The sequence below is a fragment of the Cryptotermes secundus genome, unplaced genomic scaffold (assembly GCF_002891405.2).
Source record: "Cryptotermes secundus unplaced genomic scaffold, Csec_1.0 scaffold1894, whole genome shotgun sequence".
Lineage (NCBI taxonomy): Eukaryota > Metazoa > Arthropoda > Insecta > Blattodea > Kalotermitidae > Cryptotermes > Cryptotermes secundus.
The window spans coordinates 127,743-153,591 of record NW_019718027.1 but is presented as its reverse complement, the minus strand read 5'-3'; the positions used below and the strand labels follow the sequence as shown (position 1 = coordinate 153,591).

The 25,849-nt window shown below is 38.6% G+C and overlaps 1 protein-coding gene across 2 annotated transcripts in view; it reads right to left on the bottom strand.

Moving 5' to 3' along the window:
• Positions 1-2,951: 2,951 nt before the first annotated feature.
• The window catches only part of LOC111863266 (histone-lysine N-methyltransferase eggless), a 43,886-nt gene continuing 20,988 nt past the window's right edge, over positions 2,952-25,849 (bottom strand). Inside the window, exons 11-25 of one of the 2 annotated variants that reach the window (XM_023849473.2) lie at positions 24,372-24,574; positions 23,708-23,777; positions 23,189-23,218; positions 21,639-21,799; positions 19,285-19,433; positions 18,907-19,102; positions 18,468-18,635; positions 16,403-16,545; positions 13,335-13,512; positions 9,847-10,000; positions 8,196-8,349; positions 7,590-7,669; positions 6,161-6,241; positions 4,858-5,015; positions 2,952-3,307 (exon numbers count right to left, since the gene is read on the bottom strand). In XM_023849473.2, the coding sequence (XP_023705241.1) occupies positions 3,101-3,307; positions 4,858-5,015; positions 6,161-6,241; positions 7,590-7,669; positions 8,196-8,349; positions 9,847-10,000; positions 13,335-13,512; positions 16,403-16,545; positions 18,468-18,635; positions 18,907-19,102; positions 19,285-19,433; positions 21,639-21,799; positions 23,189-23,218; positions 23,708-23,777; positions 24,372-24,574 (2,132 nt within the window). In that variant the 3' untranslated portion in view covers positions 2,952-3,100. The remainder of the gene's footprint in view (positions 3,308-4,857; positions 5,016-6,160; positions 6,242-7,589; positions 7,670-8,195; positions 8,350-9,846; positions 10,001-13,334; positions 13,513-16,402; positions 16,546-18,467; positions 18,636-18,906; positions 19,103-19,284; positions 19,434-21,638; positions 21,800-23,188; positions 23,219-23,707; positions 23,778-24,371; positions 24,575-25,849) is intronic. The other variant, XM_023849555.2, reaches the window with a different exon arrangement.

Sequence of the window (25,849 nt, the reverse complement as noted above, 5' to 3'; positions counted from 1 at the left end):
GAACCCTCAGTACGCTCCTCAAGTATGGCACCATACTCCTGGGACACCCTGTATAACTGTCAACACAACAAATAAGTAATCAACTCACAACCACATTTGTATCAGTTGAGTTCATTAACTATGTTAAAATTACGCGACGTTTTGAGTCAATTGGAACCATTAACAGGTGATACACTATTTAAAGTTATAAAATATGGAACTGTAATTATAATTACTATGGATCCATATTACAACCAGTTCTCCCCCTCCACTTATTTTTCCAAACCAGCTCAATACACCACCATTGTCTCCAAACAATCTACATCGAACCGACGCGCAGAGTAGAACACATCGAACACATATACTATAACTGATCACTACCTACTGGTGTAATTCTTAAATATTAACACTTCTTACTTATTACCAATTTTATACTAAGTGTGACTTATGCCCAGTTTTGCATTAACTATTCTAAGAATTTTTGGCATGAAATGTTCAGATAAAGGCTACTAGAATGGTCTATGATAGCTGGTGCGGTAACACGAATCGCTTAATCCCATCCCACCAGCCTGATAAAAGAACTTCCAGAATGTTCTCAATCAGTAGAAATATAATGAAGCTTCAGAAGAAAGCAGAAGGTTCTAGAATGTTATGTCACCAACGGTATTTAAAGGACCAATCCCAGATGGCGAGGAACAAGCAAGAAAGATTAGACATGAAATAAAAACAACCACACAGGCTGGGAGATTAACATATCATATCCACCACCAGGTAGTGTTGTGAATGTTAAAGTTGTGTATGGTGCATGCAAAAAGTGCATCTGTGATTGTGAGTGACTGCTATGTAACCTGTGTAGTACTGTTAAATAAGTCAAGTACATTATTACATCAATAGCAAGTGTGGTACAGGGACTTCTTCACAGAAACCTGTCTCTCGTCCGAGTAAGGCCCGTTAAGCCCTAAAGGAGAATCTCATTGCTTGAACCTTCAACATTGTCCTCTTCCTACTAAAAAGGCACCTCGACGTGGTTTAAGGCCATGTAACATTCACATGGCAGAGGGTGTAGAAGAACTATTACAATATGCCCAGGCAAGAAACACATATGCCATATTGTATAATTGTAAGTAATATCATCACTAATGTTTATAAAACTTCCTATATTCTTAATCATTAACACTTACACATCAACTTATATACATTTTTTCACGATCACAGATATAAAGATACATATTGTGGAAATAGGATACCAATATACCACACACTAACAACCCGTACATCGTAGTATTAAACATGTCAGTGATACACGTTATTAATAGAGTCACGTTAATATAGCACATTCAAAAACAGTAACATACAGATGTTCATTTATTGCAGAGAGAAACTTGTCTTTGGGCTCCACAACAGGACTTACTACGTAGAAAGCTTCTACAAAAGACCTACAAACAACATTCATGCACAATTTTCTACATAAAGATAGGAAACATGTTTTGAAAATGTGGCACAGTTCAGATATTTAGGAACAATGATAACAAATCAAAACCTGATTCAGGAGGAAATTAAGAGACTGAACTCAGGTAATGCTTGCTACCATTCAGTCCAGAACCTTTTGTCTTCTTGTCTGCTGTCCAAAAACATAAAAATTAGAATATAAAAAACTCATTGCCTGTGGTTCTGTATGGGCATGAAACGAATAATATAGTGGTTCCATCACTCGGGATCTCGTGAAACAAACTGCCTAGCTTTTAGCTGGATTAATTATCGCATTTTCAGCTGCCCACTCTCCCAGCCTGTTCAGATCTATCTGCAACTTTTCCATATCCTTATTTTTTATAATTGTCCTATATATTATACAGTCATCTGCAAAAAATCAAATAGCTGACTCAGTATTTTTCCAAATATCATTTACTAATGCCAGGAACAGCAGTGGACCCAGTGCACCTCCTTGCGGTACTCCTGACGTTACTGTAACTGCCTCTGGCAACTACCCTCCTACTCTAACTCTCTGTGTATGTATGCCAGGAACAGCAGTGGACCCAGTGCACCTCCTTGCGGTACTCCTGACGTTACTGTAACTGCCTCTGGCAACTACCCTCCTACTCTAACTCTCTGTGTACGGCCCAAAAGGAATTCCCTTATCCATACAACTACCCTTGAGTTCAATATCTTTTGTATTCCTCAAAATCAGCACGATCATGGTAAGGAGAAAATTTTTATATCCTGTTGAAACTAGTACAGTAGAACAATTTGTATGTGGAAAGATTGCAAAACATGCTAATGTGGATAGCAGAAAATTCTGGATACCAGGAATTCATTACAGAGATACAAGAGGTTTCAAACAGAATTGTATGCTGCAGAGGCACTGAACCTGGTACAGCATGGGGAAGTTTAGGCATATACTTTATATTTTCACAATGCACTTTTGAAACTTTCACAAGATTTGTTATGAATAACAGGAGTTTCAGATTAAATCACCATGTATCATTCTTATCCAACCATAACTAGACTGCACAACAGTTTCTATACTCTACTGTGTGTCACTGCATCATACAGCTGATGAATGCTAAATAATACTGGCATACAAACATAATACTAAGTTTTTGAAGTTAATCTCTACACTTTGGGACTAATGATACAGAAGTTGTGCTGTAATCAAATAAGATCTTCTGTTAACATGTTCTTCTTCGGCCGCACCATAGCTCAAATGGTTAGTCACTGGCTTCCCACTGCGGCGGCCTGGGTTCAATCCTGGGTCTCGTGAAGTGGGATTTGTGGTGGACAAAGTGGCGCTGGGGCAGGTTTTCTCGGAGTACTTTGGTCTCCCCTGCCAATCTTCATTCCACCAACTGCTCCAAAATCACCCTCACATATCATCTGGGGCTGGTACAATAGGCCAGATGTGGCCAGAGTACAAGGGACTTAGTCCCATCCCACTAGCAAGAAAAAAACACATTCTTCAATAAGGAGGCGCATTGGATATGGTTACCCACTCATTTATTCCTCTATGTTACAAAAGTGAATGAATTCAGGTCCAACATCACAAACAATTTAATGAATTCACAGCAACTCTAGTCCTCAGCTCTACTGCACAGTCAGGAAGATATGCCACACAGAAGCCAATAGTTTACAGGAGTCGGCCCCGGCAGTCATTAGACCCACAGTAACAGTGTAACACTTTTCCAGGGACACTTCCCACATCATAGTTATAATCCCAAGTCAGCTCTGTTCCAGCATGGATGTATGTCAGTGCAAAGAATGCCACCCATGGGAAACGCAAGTCATGGGTGTCCACAAACACATTTTGGACAAACACATTCGGACTGCAAGAATGCTGAAACAAAATAAACCAAATGCAAGTTTCTCAAAGTAGCAAATTTCTTTCTCAACAATGCTGAATATATAACAACATATAGGTATGGTACTTACTCACTCTTTTAGGCCGCGCCATAGCTCCAGCGGTTAGTCGCTGCCTTCCCACCGCGGTGGCCTGGGTTTGATCCTGGGTCTGGTCAAGTGGGATTTGTGGTGGACAAAGTGGTGCTGGGGCAGGTTTTCTCCAAGTACTTCGGTTTCCCCTGCCAATCTTCATTCCACCAACTGCTCCACAATCACCCTCACCTGTCATCTGGGGCAGGTTTTCTCCAAGTACTTCGGTTTCCCCTGCCAATCTTCATTCCATCAATTGCTCCACAATCACCCTCACCTGTCATCTGGGGCTGGTACAATAGGCCAGAAGTGGCCGCAGTACAAGGGACTTAGTCCCACCCCACTAGCAATAAAAAAAATACTCACTCTTTTCTCCTTCATATATCTACCACTGAATTTAGGGAGGAGATGCATTATGCTAATTGTTTTTATATTGGTTCTGGGCTGTGCCATAGCTCAGGTGGTTAGTCACCAGCTTCCCACCACCATCACAGCCTATGTTCAATCCCATGTCAGGTCATATGGGATTTATGAACAAAGTGGCATGGGGACAGTTCCCCTGCCACTTCTTATTCAACCAACTGCTCCATACCCATCTGGCATCTGGAGGTGGTATAGTAGGCCAATCAAGTGCTGATCATCGTACCCCCTGGAGAGAAAAAAAAAACCTATATGCACAATTTTCTTTCTCTGCATTTTACAGAATTTCAGTGACTGTTGCTCCAGTTACTTATTACCTTGACATTCAATCTCTGTAGTCATATCACACACAAGTTCTGAAACTCACACTTAACGACTCTGAAAATGTTTTAGGACTGACCCTTCCAACCTCTGGACAAAAGGCAAGGAAATGAATAATCCTTTTGAAAATAATTTTATATGTTCCTGGATAACTATTAGTGATAGTGAGTGACAATAGGATTAATATGACTGAAGCAGTCAGTAGTGTAACCACGTACTTTACTTGACAGTAATTTTTATACGTAGTATGTGAGATAATCTGCATATGATGAATTAAAAATGATGTGAAAGAAATCAGTTGTGGCCTATTTTAAGTTACTCTCCCAGCCTGGAGGGAACGAGGAAAACCAAGACATCCTTACATTAGTCAGTCTTCGGGTCAAAATTTGGATTTGAATCCGATCTCCTAACTATGAAGGAACGATGCCAATCACTCAGCTGTATCAACTGATCTGTAACTTGATGACTGCACAAATACATGTAGCAGCCACCTAAATGTTCAAATTTGATATACTTAATGGAAATTGAATGCTCACCTTAATATAAATAGCATATTGGCAATAATGATCTCCATCAAATTATGTTCCCTGGATATTCCTCTGCATTCTAATCATATCAGTGAGGTATGTGGATGAGGTTAAGACTTTTTTTTCAGAGGTTGTTTTTCATTAAATATCCTTGAGCTACAAGTGCACAAGTCTCAAGCAGACTCACATTGAGGTACCGTCCAATGTTTCCATTGTTCTTGGCATCCATAATGTAGCAGTACTCATCATGACCAAAGAATTCACGGACAGATCGATTTTTGGGTTTCTTGGCTTTATCACTTTCCTTTGGTTCTGACACAGCAGCGAATCGTGATGGCTGGCGTACTAAGACAAAAAGAAACATGAATATGTGCAAACTGTAGGGAATACATGATCAGTTTTCAAAAGTGCTTTAAACACATTTTATTCAGCACAACTAATTTCATGGGTACTCCAAACTTTGTGAGAATACTGTACAATACTTCCCTCCTAACTGAATCATAGGCTTTCTATATGTCTATGAATAGATGATGTATTGTTTTGCTGTAATCCCATTTTTTCTCCAGTGTCTGACAAATGCAAAAAGAAAATTGGGTCACTAGCTGATCTGTCATGTCGAAACCCACACCGATAATCCCCAATAATTTTATCTATGTACGGACTTAACCTTGAGAGAAGAATATTGGATAAAATTTTATATGAAGTTGATAGCAGTGATATCCCATGATAATTGCTGTAGTCATTTCTATTACCTTTCTTGTAAATCTGTATGATAATAGACTCCTTCCAGTGATAAGGCAATTCTTCCTTATTCCAAATAGAATAAATGAGTTTATGGATCCAAGACCATATTTATTTTACCTGCTGCTTGAATCACTTCAGCTGCAATTTGATCTTACCTGGCAATTTATACTTTTTCAACTTTGCAGTAGCAATTTTAACCTTAAGAGGACTAGGATCAGGTACTAACAGCATAGCTGTATATAATTCTGTCTCCCTAACATCACTGACCATATGCACATTCAATAACTGAGAGAAGTAGTTCTTCGACTTATTCAAAATATTGGGAATCTGCAAGCAGATCATCATTCTCATCCTTCACTAAGTCACTTGTAGGATGGTAACCTCTCTAATATTCATTTAATCCTCTATACATGTCTCTAATGTTCTTGTTCTTAGTGTTTGTAGCAAGCTCTTCAATTTTGCCTTTCAGATATTCCTGCTTTTTATTTCTGAAATAATTTTACTGTACACCTGCTGATTACCACGGAATAAATACAAAAAAAAAAAAAAAACTGTGGTTTTAGTCCACAAGAGAACTATACCAACCAAGCGACTGCCACTTGTTGGTGAAGTTAGTGCCAACTTTAGTGTATAGAGGGTGTCACATGATCAGCGCGATGAATCCCCACGACCGTTAATTTCAGCTTTCTAGACCAGAATCATTAATAACCATTACACAAAAATTAAAATCTTAAATATTTTCTTACACAGTTCTGAATCTTCATCATCACTGTCATTGTGTTCACTGCTACTCATGCTTCGAGAAGACTTCTTCCTTGAATCTGCAACTGAAACAGAAGAAGTTAAATTAACATAATATAATCGCAATTATGTTAATAATAAAACAGGAGAATTTTTGATATTTGTTCCTATGATTCAGTCACATGCACAATCACAGAAACAGAAATTAGTCATGCCTTAAATAATTCACATCTGCTCTTTAAGAAAAATATTTTTGAGTGATACTGGAAGCATTAGTTACAGGAATAGCAGCTAAAGTTAATGTTAATAAAATTTCAAGGTTAATGTATCTATTTTGAAGCCCTGACTGAAGGACCACAATAGGAGATGACAAAATATACAACAGGTGTTATTTCTTCATGTCTCATTCGTTTCCTTTTTTTTTTCTTTGGGGGCATCAGAATGGCCACATGGATGACCTACAGACGTGACTATAATATTAAAATGGGTCTTTCAATTATAGGAGGGGAAGTTGAGGATTGGATTCACATGACTCAGGAAAGGGATCAGTGAATGGCTCTTGTGAACATGGTAATGTCCTTCAAACTCCATAAAAAGCAGTGAATGTCCTGAGGAGCTCAGTGACCTCAGGACATGTCAGTGTCTGGTAAAATTGGATAAGTGGGACCATGAGACATGTATCTCTTATGCCCAGACAACAACTGACTGTCTTACCAGGCTACTCAGTAAAAATGAGGTGCACACCATTCATAAATTTAACAAAACAGTTATCTATCTTAGACTAATCAGAGACAAACAATAAGGCACAAAACTCTGCATATAGAAGACCCTCTGCTCCTGTGGCAAAGTATACACTGGTCAGACAGGTCATTACATCTTCAACAGAACCTGAGGACCATCATAAACATCAGACTACAGATTCAATGACCAGCAGCAGTCAGACATTCTACTGCGGCCAAACACAGCATCAACTTGGATGAAAGCTGAAGCCATAGCTAACATCTAAACTTACTATCCCTGGATGATCAGGAAAGACATCACTATAGTCAAGGAAGCCCACTACTTCAACAGTAAAGATCAAAAGTGTATAGTCTTGACTGCATCTCTTGTCCTTCAACTTTCCTTCTTAACCACATGATCCCTTCTCACTGGATACCACCACATAACACACCCCCACCCTCTTCCCACTGTAAAGTTGTATGTCATTTTCCTCATTCTATCTTATATTCACGCTGAAGATGGCAACTGCAATGTGCACTGAAAAGTTGATGTTTCAACATGTAAGGTGGCTAAGCCCTTAAAGACTAAGTTACACGTCAGACACTGCCCACAGAAATCTAAGCACACAAACTCTTTTAACTGTTTTGTCTGAAGTCTTACTTCTGTCTTTGTTATTAGCTTTATTTAAATCTCACCACAATTCTTTCTCCTTACCAATATCTGCTTCTTTATCTTTTGGATCATTCTGGCTATCATCAGACCCATGACGAGAATTCCGATTCCTCAGTCGTGTTCTGGGAACAAAACAAACATTAGTATTCCTCCTGAAGGTATGTATATGTGTCCACCTAAATATATTCATCACAACTGATAACTGCTGCTTGTTCTTGAGCCCACTGGCTGCAAGCCAGCATCATAACTTGCACATGAGCTGCATGCACCAATTGTAAATCAAAAGTATGTCTATGCACACAGTGCAAATAAGCAAAACCCCATCTTTGTTACAAGATATGAATCGAGGCTATGGAAATAGGAAATGGAAATGAAGCAAAATGTAATGGCCTTCAATCAAACACACGATGCAGTCATGACTGAGGATATTCCAAAATAAACTTTTCTGTTTAGACCAGTCTGACTGAACATATAACTGATCATTTTTCTCCCATTTGAAGACTATTATTTTGCATAACAACACAAGAGTTGGTGTTTCAGATATATAAAATAAAGTATCCCCCGATTTAGCCATGTGGTAACTTACTACAGCACTTAAATGTTCTAGAAAAGGATTTTATATTACAGTGTGAAGTGGGTCTTATTTACCGGATAGAGCTCTGTTCAGGCAAAGGGTTTCCAAGTCCTTTCTCCCAGGGAGCCAGCTGAAATTCTTCATCAGAATCTCTTGCATCCTGACTTGTTTCACCTTCTTCTTCCTCTTCCTCTTCCTCCTCCTCTTCTTCACTCAGACCTGAATCGGCTGAAAATGGGCACTTGTGTAACAATGCTTCAGCAATTGCTATTATACACATGACAACAATATTCAAGACTACAATGTAAAACTACATACAGCCATGTACTTGCCGCAAATGAAGCATACTTAAACCAAAAATAAATACAAAAATACACATACAAATAAAATCCTAATTCTACGGTAGGAACCTTCGAGGTTAAGCAGGGTAGCTAGAAAAGAACTCCAAAGTTTTGGTTATAAATATTTATTCACCCCTTAATCATAGAGTTGGTACATTTAAAAAAAACTTAGCACAAAATCTGTCCAAGTTTTAGTGACATGAATTCTAGAGATGACAGCACTGCACCATGACAAGTTGGGACTGCAAGAAAGCAGGAGTCATTCAGTCACTGCATTGCTGCAGGAAAAGGCACAGTGTTGTAGTACATAGACTCAGAGTCTGTAGTGACCATTCAGAGAAACTTTTGGTGGGTGTGTATCTGAAAGATGCTCCAACTTATAAATGTATTTGTAAGTGGTATCAACAGGTTCAAGAAACCAATAGTGTCTTGAAAGGACATTCCACCAGGTAGACCAAGCACATCAAAAGATGACACTCAGTGCATTCAGGTATTGTAACCACTGCCGAAGAATCCAATACGCTCTGAGCCGCCAACTTCTGACACCAAAATGTCACGTGTAGGGTGGTATACGTGACGAGAATGACGGGTTCTAGTTCAGATGACTGGATTTATTAGCATCTTGGTTACAACCTCTCTAAATCACACTTAAATTACAGCTGATTTACACACTTCATAATTCACTGTTGCACACACTCTAGTCCTCTCCGGGTAAGTATCTCAACACGGAAATTAATGCTTCAAATCACACTTTAAATCTTCAGAGGTGTTCTATGAACTTCATGTGGCTGTCGCTTAAAACACTCTCACTGTTACTTAGACATGAAACACTTAAACACCTAAACACACTGAAATACTCTTAAATATTGCCTTGGTTATTCCTGGAATCCCATTATTTAGTCTCTGTACTGACCATTCACAGAAAAGAGCCTATAATGTTGTAAAGGACTGTTTACCGCAATGCTGCTTAGCAGCGAGCACAGCTTGGCTCAGCTCGGCTCGGCTCAGCATGGCACGACGCGGAGAAAACACCGCTTTCCTTATTGTTGGTAATTGCCATGTTCACATATTTCTGTGGCTCAATGATTCTTGCTTGGTGTAAATACACCACAATGTGTACCACCAGTGTTAACATTAAAAGATTTGTGTACTATGCCCAAGAGTGCATGTATGTGTTTAATTGATTGAATAAACAGTGATTATTTCTTTAATCAGCATTAACAAGTTGAATTCTGTACCATACACGCTGTACTCGTACTTTCTGTTGGGTAGGAAACAACTGTGATGTATTATTTAAATTAACTTGAAATTTCAACGAGTTAAACTGTGCCACGTGGCTTCGTAAAAGAGAAGAAAGTGAAGAATGATCAGAATTCCAGTTTACCTTTCGACTTCCTGGCCTCACTGTGGTCTTTCACATCAGATGGTGAGTCACTGTCATCCTCCACAACATCACTCTCATAGCCCTCCTTCAGCTTCTCCACTACTTCAATGTAGTCCAGTTCCGCCAGGTACTCGTCCCCATAGTTCTTGCCTCCCTGTGCAAGTCAGTAACACTACACTCCACCAAGCACAGAGATCAAGGCTTGTGATAACTTATAACAGAGTGACACAATTTACGGCTTCATAACTTGAACTTTTTGCCAAGCATAATTAGAAGGATCAAGTTAAGAAGGCTGAGATGGGCAGAGCATGTAGCATGAATAGGGACGATGAGGAATGCATATAGAATTTTTGTGGGAAAGTCAGAAACAACTAGGAACACCAAGATGTAGGTGGGTGGATAATATTAAAATGGATCTTAGAGAGATAGGATGGGATGGCATGGACTGAACTGATCTGGCTCAGGTAGGGGACCAGTGGATGGTTCTTGTGAACAGTGTAATGAACCTTCAGGCTCCATAAAATGCTGGAAAATTTTTGTGCTGCTGCACAACTGGTGGTTTCTCAAGGAGGGCTCAGCTCCATGGAATTAGTTAGTTATGACACTATCTGTGTGGAATACCACAAGTTAAGATCATTTAACTGATCTGAATGTGATGATTTTCATAGTACATTTGTATATGGTGTAGGAATTACTGAATAGTAAATAAAAAAATTAATTACTTTATGTTCAGTAATATTAAAGGTGAAGGTTTTCAGTTGATTGCTAAATTGCTTTTATTTCTGAGAGTAAGTTCTGTTTATGTGGCAAACAGCGCTAGTGGTTACAAGAAAATACTGAGATTACAATGTTCTGCGATGCAACACCAAGCAATTTGGCACTAAGGTATTGGAAGATCCAGCGTCTCTCACGGAGATGGAGACAAAAGGTAGGTACCTACCTACCAATCTATTTGGCATTATATCACAAAAAGTCATAGTGTCAACAATCACTGCCAAGAGAGCTCTGAATCTCATGAAGGTACCAAATATGTCTGAAGGGGACACAGCCCATTATGATTCCTGAAGTACTGAAAGCATATGAAGTGCTAAAATGCCTGACACTAGATATTCTTACTTGGCAGAAATGAACTATCATTGTGTAACTACTTGTATATGCATATAATACAAGATCTACTCGACTCTACTCTTAGCCTTAAACTATGTTTTAAACATGTTTACAAGCTGTGTGCAAGTAGTAAACAGCAAAGATTTTAAGAACTACGAGTACAAACTAAAAATCTTGTTATTTTAGTGAATAACTTTTCAGAAAACATTCCTGGGTCATGCAGTGGAAGGAGGGATAATGATAGAAATGAAAGTTTTAAACAAGTCAGAATTACAAATTTATTAATACAGAACTGTAACAATTACGATGGACTGGCCACATAAACAGCAAGGGTAGAAGCAGCATACCAAGAAGCATGTTCATAATATTCATCATAATTGACAAGAGACCTTACAGATGATGGAATACAGGTTGAAGTTCCTACAATAAATGAAATATAGGAGTCAATCAAGATGCAAAAAATCCCATAAGGCTCCTGGCAAAGATGGAATCCCAGTGGAGAATCCTTAACACCAACAATGCACCAGCTCATGTGTAAGATATGGAATGATGTAGAAATGCATTGTGACTGGAGGGATCTGCTCTATCTATAAGAAAGGGGATGAATCAATATCCTATAACTGTCGAGCAATCTCCCCTCTTTCTATTACATATAAAATAGTAACTATATTATAATGAGAAGACTTGAACCCATTGCTCTGCAAGTGATCAGGAATATCAGGCCTGATTTTGGAAAAATAGATCTACCACAGACCATACATTTACTGTGAAACAAATATCCAGAAAAATGTTGGGAACACAGTGTGAACTGAAAAATACTATCTTATGGGATATAACACCATGTAGTCCATTGAAAGCCAACCAATGTTTCAGAGGAAAATATAGCCTATATCTTCAGGGTTGAATAATAATGCATAATGTAGACCTGTTGCTTAGTAATGACTTGGTAAACAGTGCTCACTGCTAGGCAACGCATTCCTGACAAACAACAACTGAACTACAACAGTGAGGAGCAGTATTTTGTATTCAGTCCATGGCAAAGGGTTAAAAGCAGGACAAAGTTTAGAGCTCAGCCACTTGTGGGATATTTGCCAGTCATTATGGACATGGTTAAGATCCATTACCAGAAAAAGACTAGTGAAGGCTACAAGACTTATGTGTGCTGCAGTTACAGTGATTTTTAGGGTGTGTATACCAGTGAGGGTGCTACAGTTACTTGCAGTTACGAGCTATGTATAAGTGTTCAATAAATCCAATTACCAATCCAGTCCTCATCTATAGTCACTCATACACATGACAACAAGCATGTTGCTCAGCTTGTTAGACCCTGAAGATGGAGCTGATTAGTTCCTGTAAAATACCTGGTGACTTTCAATGGACTACATGGCATTAAATCCTGTATGATCATCAATCTTCATAACCACCGCTGTGAGAACCTCGAATCGCACACAATGTTGACTTATTATAAATATATATATCCAACAGGAATAGGACCATATTAACAATGGAAATCTACATGAATCAATACTTCATTTCCATTTACCAGTTAAAATCATTAGACTGGTAAGACTTCCAATGACAAGCACAGAAAGCCAGGCGGGAACAAGGATTGGCTCCCCTGCTATTTAATGTGCCTCTGAAGTTAAGGAGGCTACACATTTATCTGAAATGGACAACAGATACAAATCTACACAGGTTCTGGCTTAAGCATCTGACACTGCTGTTACCTCCTGGTTCTTGTCAGATGCAACTGAAATATACAATGAATTGGCTATATCAGTAAAAGAAATGAGCTTAGAGATCAACACAAATAAAATAAAATTATTGATTCAGAGCTGAAGGGCAAATAAACAGATCTATAGAGTAACCTTAATGGGGGAAACAGCAGCAGCTGTTTAGGACCTTGTATATCTGGGGTCAAATCAAAGTACAAATGCCAGCAAGGAGAGTGAGATCCAAAGAAGAACTGGTCAAGCAAATACAGTGTATTTTTCACTGTTATCCATCATGAGAGCTGCTGGAAAATTAGGGTGTCTACAGCTATGGATGAAATAAATGAATTGAATTGAATTGAATTGAAAGGTCATTTTAACTGAGGAAAGAGAGTTTTCTTGCATGTCCATTAATTATGTTTTCCACAAAGAAAGATGACCACACACTGAAATATCATACGATACTGAACTGGGGAGTGGGGGAATGTAACATTACAACATCTCGGCTCCTGGTGGCTGCTTTTGAAACTGAGCATATAAATGTAGAGGTAAACATTCAATGTGATGCCTTTTGTGTACTTGGAGACAGAGCCTCACAAAAACCCCACCATCACTTTATGGACACAGTGTAGTAAATTAGGGCAATCAAACACTTTAACAATGGCTTACTTCATTTGCTCCTTGTTCAGTAAGCAACCGCCCTGCATAGATACAGATGAAGCCTCCTTGGGGAATGTCATTAAGACAGCGAATTCCCCAGCCTCGATTCTCAGTCTTGAACACTTGAAGTTTAAGCTGCAAAGGCTGCTGAGCCACTCGATTCAGACATGTATTAGAACACTTGCACCTATACCAACACAAGTAGATATCATTTTCAAATATTGGCTTTAAGCAACATTAATCCATCTCCACAGGTGTGGCCTACAGACTTTCCATACCATAAACTGGCAATAACAAGTTTCTCTCTTGAATCTTCACTAGAATTTGAGGACTGAAATACAAGGTGGTTCATTCCTCAGTTTACAAACTTATTACTGTAAAATTCCAGCTGGTGTATCTTTACTCTGATAACAAACTCAACTGTTACCATGCTAAAAAAATGTTGTCAGTAAAAACACTCTACTTAGCTCATACTACTACAGCTACTGAATGTGGTGTCCTACAACAGAGGCACAATTCACACTGACATAAAAAAATTTTGTGACATAAGCTGAAGTGTTCCCAGTGTGATTTCTTCAATAAAGTTCTATATTTTATTCCATAAGGCTTTTAACTGTATGGGTTGTTTTTTGCAAATTTTGTTTTTCAAGTTTCCTCACAGACCAAAATTACACATATTCAGAGCTGGGGAAAGTAGCAGTGAAAGTTACTTGTTCATCAAAACAGCCTACAGCATCTGTACTGAATTTTCTGTGGTGTGCTGGTGCACTGTACTCCTGAAAATATGTGCAATTCTTTTCTCCTACAGTTACTTCTATGAAATGTGGCTCCAGATTTTCATTCATATACTTTTCTGAATTAACTGTGTCATGAAAGAATATGGAGCCTGTGATTCTCCTAATATTTACAGCACACCATGTGCCACCTGTCTGATTGTGTATTGGGATCTGGGTGATAACATGTGTATTTTCAATATCCCAATGCTGTCATAACATTTCTCCCTTTTAATATAACTGTCAAAAAGAAACAAATGTTGTTCAGTGCTATATCTGACTTTGCTTCAACACAAGCACAGTGAATTTTCACAGCTAACTCATCACACAAACAAACAAGCAGTGACTGATGAAAATGGACTATGCACTTACTATCAAGACAGGTTCTGCTTATATTGCTGCATCAGCCACTGTATGCTGACCATTGACTGACTATATAACTGTTCAAACAAAGCTCCATAACTGCTGACTGAACCTTCCTCTGTCTATATCACTATTCTCACTCGCATTCACCTACAGGTGTTACAATGATGTTGATGCTACTTTCGTGGCATTCATCTTTGCAAATGAATGTTATGGTCTGAAAATATCATGTCCCCCTCACACTTTCCTCTCTTATTAAAACACGACAATTCTATACACACTCTGATAACTCCGTCATGTACCAGATGTAATCACCCAGGAAATATGAGCACTACATCCACAGATGAACATGAAGATCAGATGCTCAACAGCTCCCACAGATTTTTGTACAAACTGTTGCCCATTTATTTTGTTTATTAAAATTAAATCATGTTAGAAACAGATTTCAAGCTTTGTTCATGAGTTAAGTTCAATGAAGCTATTGACGATGGCAGCAGAACAGAGCGCTGCTACTTACAGTGTTGCAGCAATACAATTAATGAGATAGTAAACAATGTGGAGCTCATTCTGTTATTTTGTCACTTGAACACAGACGTTCCCATACTCGTTTCAGTATCTGTGGGGTTCATGTAGGCTCATTAGTTTTCAGAGGGTTCAGGTTTGGACAAAAACATCCTAAAGCTCCTGTGTGTTTAGCTTAAAGAACATGAAACTCTATGTGGCAATGCAGTGAAGCCCAAGCAAATGAATGAACTACCACACTGGAACCAGGGGTAGCTCAGCATTCAATTCAGTGTATGCTGCAATCAGATCTGCATATATTCATACAAGATTAGTGTGATACACATTTTGGTGTATATAAAGGCTGAATTCTGCTGCTCAGTAAGGATCTTAGCATATACATGTGGATTTCTGTCTAGACTCATTTCCACTTGGACAGAATCATAAGAATCCAAAACTTTTTTATTCTGGTCTAATGAACATCCATGTCAGTTTGATGGGAGAAAAACTACAGTAAATGTTACTGCATGGGTTGCCATATCATGCCACAGAATAACAGGCCAATATTTTGCAGCAACACAGTGTGGCCATGTTGAGCAATTATGTTACATCCCAACTTACTGCTACTAACACCATGTGGCTTATGCAAAATGTAGCCAGGCCACAAAGTTAATGAGGTCCTTGATTTCCCATATGAAATCTCTGACCCTTGAATGATGTGTCATCGTTTTGTGAGTCAGCATGGCTGTGGACAGGTCTGACTTCACCTTAGCCCTTCAGACATTAGCCCATGCTTGTTTCTTTGGGCCTACAATGTTCACAATATTAACAGTTTCACCTTTATGCAGACTCTACATAAAGGTGAAACTGTAAATATGGAGACCAGGATCATTAATGACACTCAAGAGCCATGATCAGGCAGCTTGCTGCAAGATTTTGGAAGATATGGAACAGAAAGCCATCTCACACACACAAGCACTGATGCAGAGGAGAGAGCAAAGTAGCAAGGGGCGATGCCATTGTTCAGGCAGTTAATTACTGGTTTTTCATGGTGGAGGCCTGTGTTCAATCTCTGGAGAGTTCATGCGGAAGCTGTGGCAGACTGAGTAACGGGGTAAGTTTTCTCAAAGCACCTCAATTTTCTTCTTCCAATCACAATGCTTGTCCATCCTTATAGGATGGTACATATGAGGCAGCAATACAAGAGGACTCAGTCTCAACCCAGTGTGCTTCAACCCACAGAATGCAGATCACACTAAACTTGCTCTCCAAACAAGTCTCCATGTTTCTATGGTTTAAGAGTTTTATATCATATTCAGATTCTGTGCAATGTTTACACTGAACAAATATTTGATGCAAGGCTCTGTAGGTACAATCAGTTACAAGGACTATGTCACAGTTCTGCAGAACAAAGCAAACATTTGTCATGAACCAACATACCGGGAATTACACTCATAGATTCCTGTCATCACTGGTTCTGGCAGCCGTCTGTAGAAGTAGCCAACTGTGGGGTCAACGATTCCACCTGGACCATATGCAGTTCCCTGGATTGTTAACTGCCAGCAGGCACACTTGTCTCGATCCTACTCAGTGTTAACAAAGAAAATAAATGCACTCCTTCACTAAAACACATAAAACTGAATGCAATCAGAAACTGAGAGGTAACTTTCCTTGCAGGATAGGGAAGATGGGATGCTGGAATGATGTGCTGCATACTTACCCCATATGCTTAGATCACAAGAATCATGGATACTACACTGATTGCAATATTATTTCTCTACTCTGGAGCAAAGCTGTGCTTCAGCCTATCCCCTTTAGTAGTTGAATTAGAAAACCCTCACTAATATTTCACTCATTCTTTTCTTATTCATGGTGTCAGTATCAAGTCTCGTGCTGGATGACAGATGAATTGGAAGGGATTTGAAAGCAAGTGGTCATGGCCTAATCAAGGTATAATCCTGGCATTTCCATGGAAGGGCTGGGGAAAAACACAAGATATAACAGTCAAGATAGCAGTTGTCTTGGCTGAGATTCAAACTCAATACATTCAAAATACAAGTCTAGACTGCTACTGCTAGACCAACCTGTTTGGTGCTAATATGACTTGATGTCCTTATTAAGCATAAATCTTGTCATTGGTCATTAAACAGAAGCAAAATTGGTGTGCGGCACCCTGAAAGGACTATGTGACTGGAATTTCTCAATATGAAACTCAACAATTCAGTTTTCCCCTACCAATTATGATGCTCACAATGCTCCATTCCAATCTATCATCAGGAGGCACATTTGAGGCTGCAGTAACAATGAACTCAATATCACCTCACTCCCACAAACAACTAACAGTCAGTTCTGAGGATCTCAAAGATGAGGGCACTTTCAGTGGATATCTTCTTGCACACAGTGAAAAATATCTTTGCATATAGTGTTCTTAACATTACACTCTTCTAGAATGAACTCATACAATGGTCGTCTCTCATCATGAGCAATGGGACATGCCAGTCAGTTGAGAGTCTAGTGAAGTTGCAAGTAGTTAGTCTGCAGTTAGCAGTTGGAAGACAGATCCGTTGGAAGTCACTGCAGATGGTCGCCCCTGCTGGAGGTGAGGGAGGTGGAGGAACACCCTTACTTGTGTAGCAACACCAAGTTAGTTGTGACAGTCAGGACGTGAACACATAAGCTGTTGAAGCTAGGTGGTTGGAAGCCAGTATCAGACAATGACTGGTGAAGACACAGCAGACTGAGAAGACTTAATGTGTGCTGTAGTAAACTGTAGTGTGTGTGAATTAGCAGAAATGAAAACTTTTTTGAACTCAGAAGGAAATACACAAAAAAATGAAATAAGGGAACAAAAACGTTGGAAGCAGGGCTGTGAAGTCAGTATCATCCAGGAGGCCCTCGGTGCTTCCCTGTGTCCTAGAGTATCATCCTACAAATTTCTTTTAAAGTCAATGATTCAAAACAAAGTTCTCATAGATTCCATAATTCCCTGTCTCTGAGGTGGGAGCATCAGTTTCTTTAAGTATGTTTCATGAGCTGTTTTGTCATTCAATTCTGCACTTAAAAGTGTAAACCTATCATTACTTAACAACAAGAATGACTTCACATCTTGATTTATGCCCACCTTTTTTTTCAATCTAAACTCTCTACTAGACCCTCAAACTTTTACTTTCAGAACTACACCCTTTTCAAAGATAAATTAACAAATAACAGAATAACACATTTTGAGCAGCATGTTTTAAGAATGAATGAAGATGAAATCCTAAAGAAGGTTGTGAACATGAATGTGAAAACATGAAAGGAAGGAGAAATAGTTCTAGGCTTCAGAATGTTTTCCAGAATTGTTACATACCATTTTAAAGCAAACAAGAAAAATGAGGTCATAAAGCAGGCTGAATCAAACACCTGCAGACTTTTTTCCATAGTGATATGACCTAAGTACTCAGCATATGATGAAACACTCAAGATCAAGAAAACGGTGACATTGATCAAGTGTAGCATTTCTGACCTGACAATCATCAGTGCATTCACATCCGACAAGGAACTCCGGATTAAGGTTCAGGTTCACTCCATCGGTTGCCTCTCGCTTCGTCGAGTAAGACACATAGGGAGGCAGGCTGTGGTCCACACAATTCACACAGGGCACTGGGACATGTTCTGCTCCATATGACAAATCCTGGCATGAAAGAGACAACATTTATATAAAGTATTAATAATGGGCATTTTGTTTTCAGTTTGAAGCTCAAAGAAAACACCTACCTTCACTGTCAATCTGGCATATAAAAAAATAAATCCAGTTCAGCAGAATGCATTTTCAACAATTGTATCTGATTAACTAATGATATGGCACACAGTCTTTGAAACATTTCTATGTTCTGAATAAATGTATAATATTTATGAACAGATAATTATTACAACAGTAAATCGGCTGTAGGGGGTGACATTACCTTGATATTTGAAAATCCCTTTTCCAGCATAAACTCAGCAAAGCAATGAACCCAGAAATCAAAGTCAAAGAGATCAACGGCCATATTAGACTTGGTTAAACGCAAGTATCTGTGTAGCTCCTCCATGTTGCGAAGCCGTCGACCACATGGAGCTCTATACATTACCACGCGCTTCCCACGGCACCGATTCACCTGCCTGTAGAACGGTAGTTACATTTTGTGTACTGGTGAATACTACAATGAAAGAATCTGATTAAAGCTGAACATTTGACATTTTCCAAGTTGCTACTTGTATGAAAATGCAGGAAAAATGTTGTCTTTATAAGTGCTTCAACACTGAGCTTACTTGTGTCTCCATAAAACACCTGTAACACTCACCTCTCCCATGCACACAACATTGGGATGACCAAAGGATTTTCACCCTTCAGAGCCTTAGGATCATATTGTGCTTCACTAAGACAGCTGGGACCACACTGGTGTGGCACAAACTTCTTGGGCCGGAGACGAGATGCATTCATATGTATATACTGAAACAAAACTCTGTATATATTAACTTTCCAGGCAGGATGGTTTCCTTCACCTGCCCTGACCACACAGAGTTCAGTATTAAAATAGGAAACTTCTTTTATTTATAATACTGTATTTCAGCATCCTATTCCATTAATGCTATCACTCTATATATTCATTTCTGTCAACTAGACATAAACTAGTGACGAGTGTTGCAGATTAGTTCAGCATCATGGTCCATTCCATCATTATCATTTCTAAATATAGTTCTAAGTGCACTTCCCTTTGTGTGGACATTTGTTTTTGTGCTGTTGTGTTCCTGGTTTCAATGTGGACACAACAGAACCAGGAACAGGAACAACACAGAAACAAATGTCCACATAACACACTCTAAAGGAAAAAGAAATCATAACACACATTCAAGAAGGTAAGAAGATACAAATACAAAAACTAAGAAATTAATAAGAACGTTATACTTGAATAGTACCAAAAACATAAAAATATAACACTGGGCTCCAGGCAATAAATGTCTCCTAAAATACATGACGACATAGAATTGTACACTGTAACAATGACAGAATTAAAAAACAGAATCTTTTTATAATTTTAGCAATAATTACATGTATGAGGTATATCCAGAAAGTAAAGATACAAGTCCAGTGAAAATGCAAGGCATTTTTTTTCCAGAAATGATAATGTTGTCATGTGAGATAGGAATCGTATGACAGGGCTGAGTTCACCGGCCACAGTCATGGCAACGTTGTGCTCCCAGTGTGTGTTTAAAATGGCTGTGTCAATTCAAAATCCTGCCAAATGTGAGGTCTGTGCAGTAAATCGATTTCTTCAGGCGAAAGGAGAAGCTGCTGCTGAAATTCATCGCCAGCCTGTTTCTGTTTACGGTGAAGATGTTATGAACAGGCAAAACGTGGCAAAATGGTGTCGTGAATCTGACGTGGGAAGAACTGATGTTCATGATGAAGACCATCCGTTGTCACTAATGAAATCATCCAAAAAAATCATGAATATTCATGCTGACACATGTTTAACCATCAAGGAACTTCATCAACAGTGTCCAGAAGTACCAAGAACTGTTCTTCATGGCTAAGAGAGCAGGTGGGAGATTTCTAAAAAGCTAGAATAAAAAAGCTCGTTCCCAGGCTAAGTGCATTGCGATCCATGGTGACTATGCTGAAAAGTATAAAGTGCATTGTAAAAGTACTACACGCGAACCCCCCACCCGCCCTCAAAAAAGTTTTGCAAATATTTTCTGGACTTTGTATTTTTATTTTCTGGATATCCTTCATATTACGATGATTATAATGCGTAACATTAATATGGATACATATTAGAATATTTCAATAATGAAGGAGGTTTGTCTACAAATAAACACAGAGAAAACTAAGTATATGTTGCTGTCTCGTCACCACAATGCAGGGCAAAATGTAACATAAAATAAAACTAACAAATGCTTTGAAAATGTGGCACAATTAAAATAACTGGGGATGAAATTAAGAGGAGACTAACTCTGGGTAGTGTTTGCTAGCATTAAGTCCAGAACTCTCTGTCTTCTTGTCTGCTGTCTAAAAACATAAAAAACTATAATTTTACCTGTGGTTCTGCATGGGTGTGAAACTTGGTTTTTGATATTAAGGGAGGAACATAGACTGAGGGTGTCTGAGTATATTTGGAATGAAGAGAGATGAAGTGACAGGAGGTTGTAGAAAAGTGCATAATGAGGACCTTCATAACTTATACTCTTCTCCATGTGCAATCAGAATGATCAAGGCAGTCTTCTGTTGGGTGCCTTACTGTTTACAGTACAATCTGGAGTTTGTATCACTGGTATAATCTTTTGGCAATAATTAGGAACAATTTAGAAGTGAGTGAACACAGGAAAATTTACAATTCTTACACAACCCAGTTGAAAATGGTTATAAACATTGCAATTTTCCTCATTCTTATGCAACCATAATATTCCTAACCACAATTTGTTACATAAATTATACTGCAAACAGTAAAATTTGCATAAAGAAAGCATCATAACTTAAGAGACAGGATACCTTGGGTAAAAATATGTGAAATTACAAGTAGAAAATGGTAGTTGTGAAGGTGACATGTAAACTATAACAGATAAGGAGTAGGTATATAAATCTGGTGATGTGCAAACAGTAGCTAGCATTTGTTTCTCACTTAAGACAGAAACAGCAGTTCATGCAACAAATTACCTCAATATGCCCTTGAGGCTGCTGACTCTTCTCTGCAACTGCTGGGTATGCCTCCTGCTGCTGCTCCTGCAGCCTGTCCATTATGCTATCTGGACGCTTCGTGGTGCTCTTCTTGGCCACAGCACGCGATGGCACAGACTCAGAACTGATGCTCTGGCCATCTAATATTTTAAAAGTAAAAAGAATATATCAATTTTTGCGGCCATTCAATGCTTTTCTGATATCTGAGGTCCTCATGGTAGTGACTACAAAGACTGTCCCCTGGTATGTGATGTCTAGGGGATGATTATCGATGTTTTAGAGGAACATGCTGTCTCCTACTCCTACCCTTGAAGGTGGAAGGAGCACATTCCCCCAGACTGTGAAGTGTTCTATTGGATTTCACTCCAGAGGACAGTATTTGCACTCCGTGTCTTATACGGTTAAATACAACTGTCCCTAACCTGCAATTTATAAACCCTTGAAGAGTAAGGTATTGTTCAGCGTTTACCAAAAACAATATAGAACAGCAGATTANGGGGAATACAAAAAAAAAAAAAGAGAGAGAGAGAGAGAAATAATAAGTGATAATATTTTCTACTTGTTTTAGAAAAATACTGTCTTATAGGAAGAGTTTGTTAAGTATCAAACTTCATATCCCACTGCATTAGCCTGATTTGTCTGCCTCTAGAAGAAGATATAATAAATAGAAACAATATGAAAAAAGTCTCACTCAAAGCAGGCTATGCCATAACCCAGGCAGTTGGTTGCTGGCTTCCCACCACAGTAGCCAGAGTTTGGCACTGGAGGAACTTTCCTTCAAGTACTTCAGTTTCCATTACCAAATCTCATTCCAAAACCTGATTCATTGATTATCCCACCACTGATGCCACATAGTCTCGATACCAACAGTTTCATTGAAACAAAAAACTTAACACTTAACTTTAAAACTCACTCCAAGGAGTGTAAGTCTTTCTTGATAACTTTAATGTATTAACATTGATGTATAATACTCAGGATTCAGCACAATGAACATTAACATCCTGTTATACATTTTGAGGTTCTCACAGCGGTAGTTGCGAAGAGTTCTATCTTCTGGGATACCACACCACATGGTCCATTGAAAAGACAACAGACATTTTGGAGGAACATGACACCACCATCGTCCGGGTTAAAGAATAAGCCACACAAGAAACCAGCTTGAAGTTTGTAACAAGCTCTGATTCCGGCTTGTTTCTTGCTTGGCTTACACTTTGATGCTGAAGATGAAGGTCACATGTTCCTCCAAAATGCTGACTGACTTTCGATGGACTATACAGTGCAATATCCCAGAAGACAGAACTCTTCAATCAACCTGTTTTGGTTTTAAAAAAAAGTAACATTCCAGAACCTGGCTCTGTTCCTGGAACATTATGCTTCTTTAACTCAAATGAGATTACATAAAATGTCCAAAATATGTAACTTTTAGTGAAACAGTTGATATGAACTCTACAACAAGATGTATGTTAGGGTGTTAAATTAAAGATGTATAACAACAACAACAACAACAACAAAACCATGTGCCGCCTTACCTTGAACTGGTTCCAAGAGTGTGATTGTTACTTTATGAAACAGAAACAAAAATTTCATAATACAGTTAGTTTTATAAGAACAAATTAGAAACAAATACTGGAGACCATAGGTGTAACTCAACTATAGTATGATTCACTCAGAGGAGACCCTGAATTAATAATTATAAATCACAGAATAATTTACCGATGAAAAAGAACTTGGCAACACTGTGCACTTTGTAGTACTAATGTGGTGCCTGCCTGGATTGCACCATTTCTTTCTGTCTGTAACTTCACATGATTTGTAGCAGAATAATATATATTCACATGGAGCATCATGTTGGCCTATGTACCCAGGTGAAAGGGAAGTAATTTCAGAATTTTCTGTGACCCAAATATGTGCATGTCTACTGAGGAATGAACCTGCCACATTCAATTTGCAACAGCAAATTACTGCTTGACTTATAATTATTAATTAGGGGCTCATCCAAGTGGATCACCTTGAATGTGTAAACAACACTGTCAATACAGATGCCTCACCTCCTGAGTCATCCCGTCTCATTTCTTCTACATCTGTTCCACGTGTATACTCCACATATGGCATGTTTCTCTGAAACAGACAGTACAGGGCAGGATTTCCAACTTTTACAGTGACAATATGTAATGCAGTCTTCTGCACTCATCAGCCATGTCAATATGGAGTTAGTGTTTCACATTACAGGGACTGTCTTTGTCTCCATTATCGCTAGTTAATGCAATGAGCATTATGTTTGCATGCTATATATATATAGAAAAATTGTCATCTGTCCCAACCAAAAAAGCACAGAGAATGTCAGGTGCAGTCAGATGGTCAGCGATGTCACAAATTTTATGATTCCACCCAGATCCCCACATGGTTTATAATTTCTCAAATACTGAAAAATACAAAATTAAATGCAACCTTTAGGACCATCACCTCTATCAGAAACCATCTGAAATATAAACTACAACATTTGATTCATTCAATAACAGTGGCATATACCAACTTTCTTTCAAAGAATGCCCTAAAAATACATAAGCCAAACCAGGCAAATCTTTAAAATTAGATGCAATGAACACATTCACAACATAAGCCAATAAAACAAAATCAAAATAATTAATCACTCATTAGGCAGGATATTTCACCTGTGATTGACAACTGATGAGTATGTATAGTGGCCTTTACCTTCTTCAGGGAGGCGACACCAAGACCCCTATGTCTGCTGAATGTCCCTTGTTCCTTCCTAGCGGCAGCATGGGCAAGCTCAGCATACAGAGGACCAAGCCGAGTGGAACCACGATAGATCCACTCAGTGCGCCCATCTGCATCAAAGTGCATCTTCACCAGAGAACCATCCACCTCCACAACACGTGCAATCCACCACTTGCCTAGAGCAAATAATATCATGTTTGGAAGCATAAAGGAGAAGGGACACAGTTCTTCCATTGAATGCTAGACCACTGCTGTCATAACAAACTGCCTCTTGTGAAAAATGGATCTCTAGTGTCAGTTCCATTAGAGTGATAAAAATAAAATGGGTCAGATGGAAATGACATTTAACATGTGTCTAGAAACAAGAAGTACGCATACAGCTTTGGCTGGTAAACCTCCTTATGCAATGAAGATGGAGGCAGCAGTTCCTTTTGAAACTCTGGTACCTGTCTATCAAACTACAAGGTGCCATACCCCAGACGACCGTAATCCTAATATTCACAACTGTGAGAATGTCAAATTTCTTTTATATACCTGCTTCTTATGAAAACTCTCAAATTTATAATATTAACCACATGAATCAGAAATATATGTTAATGAGAAATTTATCTTCTAATCTATGCAATACAGAAGCTGTAAACAACGTAACTGTTTAAATTAACAATATTCATATTTAATTTCAAGAGACACATTTCTAGGGCTGTTAAGAAGAAGCCTGAATAATTGAAAAGGTCACAGCACAATGCATATAAAGTATTAAATGAGCTAATTTACTATCTATCGTAGGGCATTAACCAGGAAGGTAATGAGTAAACACAAAATTCCCTGTGACAGAAACTGAAAGTTCATCAAAGACAACACCAAATCCTGTCACTTGGAACCAATCATGACACAGTTAATATCGTCATCAGAAACTATTTCTGGAATGGGGAACTTAGATCTCCTACTACTACAACACTAGTGCCCTAGTTTCAATTTGACAGTAATAGGATTTCTATTGTAAACAATGTGATGCCTGCTGGATCGTGCATGCATGGATATAGTACTGAGATGAACAGACAGTGAAGGTTAACACAGTGACATTATGAATGATGAAGACAGCCACTGCTTCGTAACAACTCGAACACATATGGGAGCAATAAACATACACATAACAACAAAAGAGTATTCAATAAATCCAATTACCAACACAAACTCCATGTTTAGTCACCAACATGTACATTCGCCCCAACTTTATTTCCACAATGTTCTCCTGGAAGGAATAGGTAAATCGAAAAATCCACCTCATCGGGATATGATCCGCGACCTAAATTGTGTAAATCAGCAATAGTGCTGTATTTCCTGTAGTAAGTATAATTAAGGAAGGTTGTAACCAAAGTGTTAATAGATCCAATCATCTGAAACAGGACTCATTGTTTTGTCACGCATACCACCCTACATGTGCCAATACT